This window comes from Miscanthus floridulus, chromosome 7 (assembly GCF_019320115.1).
Source record: "Miscanthus floridulus cultivar M001 chromosome 7, ASM1932011v1, whole genome shotgun sequence".
Lineage (NCBI taxonomy): Eukaryota > Viridiplantae > Streptophyta > Magnoliopsida > Poales > Poaceae > Miscanthus > Miscanthus floridulus.
Window position 1 is genome coordinate 28,359,264 of NC_089586.1, and position 9,581 is coordinate 28,368,844.

General features: G+C 50.0%; 1 protein-coding gene across 1 annotated transcript; it reads right to left on the reverse strand.

The window, feature by feature from the left end:
• Window positions 1-1,625: 1,625 nt before the first annotated feature.
• LOC136465273 (uncharacterized) lies at window positions 1,626-2,382 on the reverse strand. Its single transcript, XM_066464074.1, has 2 exons — window positions 2,359-2,382; window positions 1,626-2,171 (listed from the first exon to the last, which is right to left on the reverse strand). Exons 1-2 carry the CDS (start codon window positions 2,380-2,382, stop codon window positions 1,626-1,628), a joined length of 570 nt encoding a protein of 189 aa, XP_066320171.1.
• Window positions 2,383-9,581: the final 7,199 nt, after the last annotated feature.

The following is a 9,581-nucleotide window of genomic DNA, read 5'->3' on the forward strand; positions in this document are numbered from 1 at the left end:
TGTCTTCGTAGGGTTTAGGGTTTATTTTCCTTTTTCCAATTATTTTATTTATTGTCGAGCCTTTTCCAATTGACCTGCCTTGAGGACTCAAGAGTCCAAGAAAAATAATGGTGCCGGTCAACGTAGAAGCTGTACTTGACTCATGTTCCTAAAATAAACGCGACTTGTGGCGGGTTCGATTATAGACGTACCATGAGACGTATTTTAGATTGAATCTTGGTTTAGGAGGAGTCTTACATAGTCTTACATCTTACATGTAAGATCACGGATAACGGATGGCTCATATAGCACGATGTGTAGATCGAACGGTTATTATAGAAGAAGAGTAAGATCACGCATGACGGATGGCTCATATAGCACGACGTATAGATCGAACAGTTATTATATAGGGAGCGTCCCCCTCAAAACAACTCACTCTTTTATAGTGTGATGATTCTGGTGGTGATAGATAAGTTCACAAAATATGGTCACTTCATTCCTTTGGCTCACCCATTCACGGCTATGCAGATAGCTCAAGTATTCATGAACCAAGTGTATCGACTGCATGGTCTACCTAACTTCATTATCTCAGACAGAGATAAAGTTTTCATAAGTGCATTATGGAGGGAGTTGTTCAAGTTGACTGACACCCAGTTGCTTATGTCTTCTTATCATCCACAATCTGATGGATAGACTGAACGTTTGAATCAGTGCCTGAAAACATTGCTTCATTGCTCTGTGCATTTTTGCCCTCGATGATGGCATCAGTGGTTGCCAATTGCTGAGTACCGTTATATTACAAGCTACCATTCAGCTTTGGGTCACTCTCCATTTGAGGTATTATATGGACATCACCCCAGACATTTTGGGATGCCCGGGACCATCGTTTGCAGATGCAAGGTCCAGCACACCATCAAGGCAGCCGCAGCCTCGTCGGATACAAACAAGCATGCACTACGGGAGAGACAAAATTCCCCGAGTGTCGCTGGCTTCCCCGAGTGCCAAAAATTGGACACTCGGGAAAGAGGATCTTCCCCGAGTGTTGCACTCGGGGAAGAATTGCACTCGGGGAAGATCATATGCGGAGATGTTTGGGTTTTAGGCATCCGACGTTGCAACTTCGTCGAAACCTTCTCGATTTTTTATCATAGCCTCTAATGCGATAACACGACGCCCAGACAAGTTTCGTGATTTTCGGACTTCGTTCGGATTTTATATAATTTAAATACACTTTTCCCGCAAGTTGTTCGTCATGTTACGTCAACAAGATGCTCGACATTTCATGCGAGTTCCTGGATAAGGCATCAACATACACCAAATATCATTAATATAATTTTTTGAATCACCAAATTCCATTATTTCATGCACCTGCAGTTCAAATTCGAAGTATGCAAAAAAATTCAACGAAACGAAAAAAACTAACGAAATATAACAAAATAAGTCAAAATTGTCCCAAATATGAACATGCAGTTTTAAACAATGTGGGAAGGCCTCACAAAAAAAATGAGGTAAAAAAACAAAAAAAAAACAAAAATTCTTCCCCGAGTGCCTTCCCTGGCACTCGGCGAAGAGGCTCTTTCCCGAGTGCCAGGACAGGGCACTCGGGGAAGACTTAAAAAAAAAGGCCCAACAGACCTTATCTAAACCTAACCGGCCACCCCACCCCACCCCACACCCGCCAGCCCGCCCCGTCCGTGCGCTACCCCGCCGCCGCCAGCTCCCTCCGCGCGCCGCTGCCGCTCGCCGCGCGCCCCCCGCAACCCCGCGCGCCCCCCCGCAACCCCCGCAGCGCCGCGCGCCGCCGCAGCCCCCGCGCCGTACGCCCCAGCAGGCCCCGCCGGCGCGCTCCCGCAACCCGAGACAGCGTCGCGCCCCCCGCAGCCCCACGCGCCCCCCGCAGCCCCCGCAGCGCCGCGCGCCGCCGCAGCCCCCGCGCCGCGCGCCCCAGTAGGCCCCGCCGGCGCGCTCCCGCAGCCCAAGACGGCGTCGCGCCCCCACAGCCCCCGCGCCGCGCGACCCCTCAGGCCCCGCCGGCGCGCCCCCGTAGCCCGAGACGACGGCGCGGCCCCGCCGGCGTGCCCCTGTCCCTGCGCGTCGGGGCCCGTCCGGCCGGCGCGCCCCCTCCCCAGCCCCGAGGCAAGCCGCCTGGCCCCTATCCGTCCGTCTGTCCGTGTGGAGCCCAACCCCTGGCGCTAGTCAGGGAGCAGAGAAGGAGGAGGTAGGTGGAGGAAGGAGGAGGAAGGAGGAAGAAGAAGGGGAAGGGGAAGGGGAGGAGAAGGAGAAAGAAGGGGAGGAGGTGCCACCGTCGCCACGTCCTGTCCCGTTGTCGGCGTCTTCTTCTCCACGTGCACGTCCCGCCAACGCCCAAGGTATACGAACCGTCCCGTTCCGGTTGTCGGCCATCGCGCCGTTTATGTGTTGACGGCCTTCGTGCCGGAATTGTGGATGTGTGGGCCATCGTGCCCCAAATGTGGACGTCGGCCATCGTGTCGATGGTTTTTCTTGCAGGTTATCGAAACCTCCCCATCCAGGGGAAGTTCTACCGAAATTTTGTACTTATAGTGCTGTTTTTCTTCTTTTGCAGAGCAGGACCTGTCGCAGGGGAATCGGAGCACCTAGGCGACCTCGATCGTCTTCGTCGGCGCTGCGGTCCTACCTGCACAGCGCCGACTCGCCACTGCACCGAATCGCCACTGCGCCGCTAGCCTTTCTCCACCGCCACCCTAGGTATAATTAAGCTCTTTTCCTTACCGTTGTCGTACGTAGATCGGTGTAGCCCAGTTAGGCGTCTCCCGTCCGAAACAGATACGATTGGAGGTATGCGGATCTCTGCATATCTATGACAGTATCTATTTCAGATTGTCTAGGTGTAATTGGACAGCCCGCGGATGGGTAGATGGGTTAGTTTCCATGTTCTGCTCGGATCCGAGACGGAGTTTCGGCACCACCTACCTGTTGTTCTCTAGATACACACTCCCTTCCAGGACGTGTATCGGGAGAGCAGCGGGTAGGTGCTGCCGAAATTCTATCTCGGATCGGAGTAGAGCATGGAAACTAACCTCATCTACGTATCCGCGGGTGGGATTAGGACCTATCCTCACCTATTAGACAGTAGGCACGTCGTGCAGATGCGACTGATGGTTACTTTACTCCGTTATGTGTATATGCTAGAGGATGGATACCCGTGAGTGGATGTACACGGGACGCCCAAGTCAGTCTCAAATCACCCGTGAATGGATGGATAAGACCGAGAAATTCTTGGACCATGCATTTAAGGCAGCTAAGGGAGCGAGAGACACGTTCTGTCCCTGCAGCGAATGTGAAAACAAGAAAAGAAGAACAAGGGAAGTCATGATGAAGCATCTTTGCAAGTATGGATTTATGCCAAACTATACCCGGTGGGTGCACCATGGTGAACCCTACCGTCCTAGAGAGGAGGTCGTGAGACGAGGCTTGGAGGCATTTGATGGTGATGGCGGGGTAGCAGGATGGTTAGGTGACTATGCGGATGCGATGTTCGCTGAAGGACGTACGGAGGACGAGCAGGAGGATGGGGAGGAGGAGCCAGAGCCAAGTGCTAAGGTGTTCTTGGACATGTTGAAATCGGCACAGAAGTTCCTACATGAGAATACATCGATTTCTCAACTAGATGCCATTGGGCGCCTATTGGGGTTGAAGTCACAGCACAACATGACTCGAAAATGCTTCGATGATATGGTGGCAATTATTGGGGATCTGCTTCCGGTGGGTCATCAGCTGCCTCCAAACTTGTACGAGTCAACAAAACTCCTTCGGGCACTGAAGATGCCGTATGACCAGATACATTGTTGTCCAAAGGGGTGCGTCCTATTTAGGAAAGAACATAAGGATGCAAAGTACTGTCCAAAGTGTAAATCCTCTAGATATGTGGAGGTAGACAAAGGTGATGGCAAGAAGGAGCAGAATGAGAGGATCCCCATGAAAGTCCTACGACACCTTTCGATCATACCGAGGCTCCAACAGCTATTCATGAAAGAGGAGTCCGCGAAACAGATGAGATGGCACAAGAATGGTGTTCGATACAATAAAGACAAGATGATACATCGAGCAGATGGTGAAGCATGGAAAAGCTTTAATGCCAAGCATCGTGGCAAAGATGAAGAGGCCCGTAATGTACGTGTTGCGCTGGCAACGGATGGGTTCAATCCTTATGGAATGATGTCGGCCCCATACACTTGTTGGCCCATGTTCGCTATCCCCCTCAATCTCCCCCCCGGGGACCTACTTCAATGGCAAAACATATTTTTGACGTTGATAATTCCTGGACACCCGGGAGACAAAATGGGTGTGTACATGGAGCCTGTTTATGATGAATTGATCGAGGCTTGGAATAAAGGCGTATTGACTTACGACCGAGCTACAAGGAGGAACTTCAAAATGTATGTTTGGTACCAATACTCTATGCATGACTTTCTGGCGTATGGGATATTCACCGACTGGTGTGTCCACGAGAAGTATCCATGCCCGGTATGCAAGGCAGCTCTACAGTTCATTTGGTTGAAGAAGGGTGGCAAGTTCTCGTCGTTCGACAAGCATCGATAGTTCCTCCCTCTTGACCATGCATTCAGAAGAGACACCAAGAACTTCACGAAAGGTGCCACGGTGATGACTAGTGCACCTCAGAAGATGACAAGTGCCCAAGTTCATGCTCAGATAGATGCTCTCGTGGTCCCAGCGCAGGAAGATAATCCAAAGAAGGGTAAAAGAAAGAAAGGTAATCCAAAGAAAGATAAGCCAAAGAAAGATCGCTTTGTGGGCTATGGTGTGGAACATATGTGGACTCATAAGCCAGGATTGGAGAGGCTTCCCTATTTTGATGACCTTCTCCTTCCACATAACATAGATGTAATGCACACTGAGAAGAATGTCGCCGAAGCACTTTGGGCAACACTCATGGACATTCCTGACAAGACAAAGGACAACCCTAAGGCCAGAGTAGACATGGCAACACTATGCGATAGACCTAAGCTACAGATGCTGCCTCCAAGAGACAACAAACCATGGAAAAGGCCTAAGGCTGATTACGTCTTGGAAAAGAAGCACAGGACGGAAGTGATAGAATGGATGCAGACGTTAAGTTTCCCTGATGGGTTTGCAGCGAATCTGAGGAGGGGAGCGAACCCAGAAACTGGCAAAGTCTTAGGGATGAAGAGTCATGACTTTCACATATGGATTGAGCGGCTTCTTCTGTCGATGGTTTGAGGCTACGTCCCTGAGCATGTCTGGAAGGTGCTGGCAGAGTTGAGCTTTTTCTTCCGCCAGCTCTGTGCCAAGGAGATATCTCTGAGAGTGGTTGAGGAGTTGGAAAAAACGGCACTCGAGTTGCTCTGTAAGTTGGAGAAGATTTTTCCACCTGGCTTTTTCTTGTCGATGCAACATTTGATTTTGCACCTCCCGAATGAGGTACGAATGGGGGGGCCCGTGCAGAACCGTTGGTGCTATCCAATAGAGAGATGTCTAAAGACTGTTCGCCAGAAATGTGGAAACAAAGGCAGGATTGAGGCTTCCATAGCAGAGGCATTCATTCATGAGGAGGTGTCAAACTTCACAACATCATACTATAGTGAGAACCTTCCAAGTGGGCAGTTTTACATGGGCGATGGCATCCTCGAGACAGGCTATACTCCTCCTCTCAACCGCCTACGAGCAGCGAGCACGAGCTCTAGCATGCCCATAAGCCAACGGCCGACAGCGGTGGCTTCAATCCAGGTAAGTATTCCAGTTTCATTCGTCGTTCTTTCACTTTTACGTTCCTTAGCTCTGCATTATTGAAACATTGGGGTCAAATGTTGCAGGCCGAGCTGCAGCAACTTCGGGCTCAGCAGAAGAGTTTGCTAGTTGAGAGGGAGGCTGAGCGGGCCGAGCGGGAGTCCGAGCGTCAGAGGGTACAAGCTTTGGAGGCCCAACAAGATGGTTTGCTCAAGTTCGTGCAACAACTTGGGCAGAAACAAGGTTGGGAGATTCCAGCAGAGCTACTTGCACCACCACCACCACCACCATATCGTCGAGAGTTTACTCCGGTGAGTATGAGTACGGATGTTTTACTTTCTTTGCTCATGCTTAGTGTCAAACCTAGTGATGGCCTTCGTGCCGGATTTGTTGATGTGTTGGCATTCGTGCCGGATTTGTTGATGTGTCGGCCTTCGTGCTGGAAATGTGGTTGTCGGCCTTCGTGCCGACATTTTTCTTGCAGGTTTTGGAAACCTCCCCATGCAGGGGAGGTGCTGCCAAAATTTTCAACTTTTCTTTACACTCCTTATATTTTTATCTTGTCACTCACGTGCAATCTCTTCTCTTTTTTGCAGCATCAATCGGGTGGGGCATCGAACCATGTTGAAGGGTCGCCGGCATCGCATGTCGGGCCATCCCCACCTGGACCGTCGCCGGGATCGCACGCTGGGGCGTCCCACCCCTCACAGTCACCGTGAGCCGCCTTCAGAGTCGTTTTTTTGCATTGAACTTGTGAACTTGGAATAGTGTGTACTTTTGAACGTGTGGTTTGTAATATATTGTGGATTTCAGACAAATTTGGTCGTTTGTGATATATAAATGTGGTTTGTGACATATTGGTGTTGATTTGTGGTTTGGTTTGTGATATATATATATATATATATATATATATATATATATATATATATATATATATATATATATATATATATATATATATATATGCTTTGTTGTTTACGTGGAAAAGCAAAAAACAAAAAAAAAGAATTTTAGAGATGGCTTCCCCGAGTGCCTGTGCTGTGGCACTCGGGGAAGAGGGATTTTTATAAAAAAAAACAAATTTCTTTCCCGAGTGCCTGAACTTCGGCACTCGGCAAAGAGTATTTTAAAAAAAAATTCAAAAATCTTTCCCGAGTGTTGCACTCGGGGAAGAAAATCAAAAAAAAAACAACGTCAGCCGCCGGCCAACGGCGTCAAGTCTTCCCCGAGTGCCAGCACGGCACTCGGCAAAGCCTTCCCCGAGTGCACGATTTTTGACACTCGGGGAAGGCGACTTTCCCGTGAGAGGATTAGCCGGAGGCTCTTCCCCGAGTGTTGCACTCGGGGAAGGCTTCCCCGAGTGCAACTTGGCCTTCCCCGAGTGCAACCGGCACTCGGGGAATCCAGCAGTTCCTGTAGTGATGGGTACGCGAATTCATTTATCTATTGTGACGCTCGGTTCTGCCTGATTTCTAATCATCGTGCTATCTTTCTCGTAGTCGGCGTCACATAGTGGCCAAGCTTGCTTGGACTTCCAGGCATGGTGTATGGCCCACAAGGGCAAGGCGACGTCCGACGTCTCCTTCAACCTGGAGGACCCACCTGAGGCATACACGAACCCAAGTGTCCACTCCCGCATCAGTGAGTACACTGAGGTGGCGAGGTCGCTCCATGGGCCAGACCACGATCTGAGCACCCAAGACTTCAATGGAGAGGTCGTCATGAGGGCGGGGCAAGGCAAGAAGCATGGGCGGTTCTGGCTTGGTGACGGCGTCATCGACACGGCCTCTACTTCCTCTCTCTCCCAGATCCAAGCACGGAGCACAAGCGAGAGCCCGGTCATTCGCACACGGCCGACCGCCGCATAGCACCGGGTCGACGCACTTGAGGTTATTTCTATTTTATTCGTCATACATTGATCTTTACACACCTTAATTAGCTTTGCATTACTGAAACATTGGAGTGAAAATATTGCAGGCCCGACTGGAACAAGAAATGAGGCAACGTCAGGAGCTGGAGGCTGGGCAGCAGAGGATGGCGGCCCAGCTGGCGGCCGAGCGGGCTGAGCGGCAGGCCCAGGCGTAGAGGCTGACGGACATTACGGAGTTCCTACAAGGGCTTGGGCAACCTGTGGGCTTCTCTCTGCCAGCAGGGCTGTTGGTTCCACCTCCGCCTCCGCGTCCTGCAGCTGCAGCTACTCCTGTGAGTATGAAAGTTTTTTACTTTCGCTTGTGCTTTGCTTGTATGGCATCTACCTTCCTAGATTAGCTATCCAAATAATCTTGTCTCACATGCAATCTTTTCTTTTTTGTGCAGTCTCCATCTGACAGTGGTTCGAATAATCCACCTCATGCACCTCCGAATGATGGAGCTGGGCCTTCACCACAGTCGCAGTGCCCGAGATGAGTGCACGTTGTATATTTTTTATTTGTTGTTCACTTGGTGATGGACTTGTGATATACTTGTGATACACTTGTGGACTTTGATGGACTTGTGATGGACTTGTGGATTTATTTGGATGGACTTGAGCACTTATTATTATATATGTGATATATATTGTGATGGATGTGATATGTGCGGATGGATGTGTGGATGAATGAGATATATATGTGATGGATGAGATATATATGTGATACATGTTTGTATGAATTTATTTGTCATGATGGAATGTAAAAAAATTTAAAAATTGTCGTTTTGGGTCACTTTGCCGAGTGTTGCACTCGGCAGAGGACCCCGTTGCCGAGTGCCATGGTCACAGCACTCGGCAAAGCTGGAAAAATCGGCGCTCGGAAACCATTTTTCCAGCTTTACCGAGTGTCATGACCATGGTACTCGGCAAAGAATTTTTTTTAAAAAAAAATTCAAACTTTGTCGAGTGCCGGCCAGAGGGCACTCGGCAAAGAAATTTTTTTAAAAAAAATTCAAACTTTGCCGAGCGCCGGCCAGGGGGCATTCGGTAAAGAATTTTTAGAAAAAAAAATAAAACATCTTTGCTAAAGGCCGGATAGAGGGCACTCGGCAAAGAATTTTTTTAAAAAAAAATAAAAAATCTTTGCCGAGTGCCTGCAGCAGCGTTGGCACTCGGCAAAGCGACCGTCAACGGGGCCGGCGTCGTGACGGTCGCTTTTCTTTGCCGAGTGCCCCCGGGGCTCTCGGCAAAGCCTTTGCCGAGTGCCCGATAAAAGACACTCGGCAAAGAGGGCTTTGCCGATCAATTTTTGCCGTGTGTTCTTTGCCGAGTGCCGCACTCGATAAAGGCTTTTCCAAGTATAATTTAACCTTTGCCGAGACACTCGGCAAAGAACCTGAATCCAGTAGTGACATGGGTATTGTCGAGTCCATCAACCACATTATTATTGTCGGCATTTGATGACCAGGTCCTCCACTGGTTGTGGACTGAAGGACAGGTTAACATAGCTTAATATGCCAAAGTAAACATGACACCAAGTTGCATTGGTACTAACGTACGTACCTTGTCCGCTGATACAGTCGAAGCTGGCCAGTGGTGGGTCGGCATGCCGGCCGCTGGGCGAGCCATGGAGCTGGAAATTAGCCATAAGCAAACTGAATCGTTCTGAGCCGGCCGGATCGTGAGGATCCCACCGAGGATGCCCGCAAGGCCGTCCAAAGTGTCCTTCACGCTGTTGATGGGCTGCGGCGGTGTGTCGCTCGGCGTTGTAACAGACAACGGCTGCAGATGAGGAAGAGGCTAGAGCAGTCGCCTGTGGCCTAGCCTCGACGACATACAGCAAAAGGATGGCGGAGAGACGGACAGAGAGGATCATTGGAATTGACCCGGGCTTGTGCAGGAGTGAGCATTTTGATAGTCTTAGACCCGGATGACAAAGAAAAAT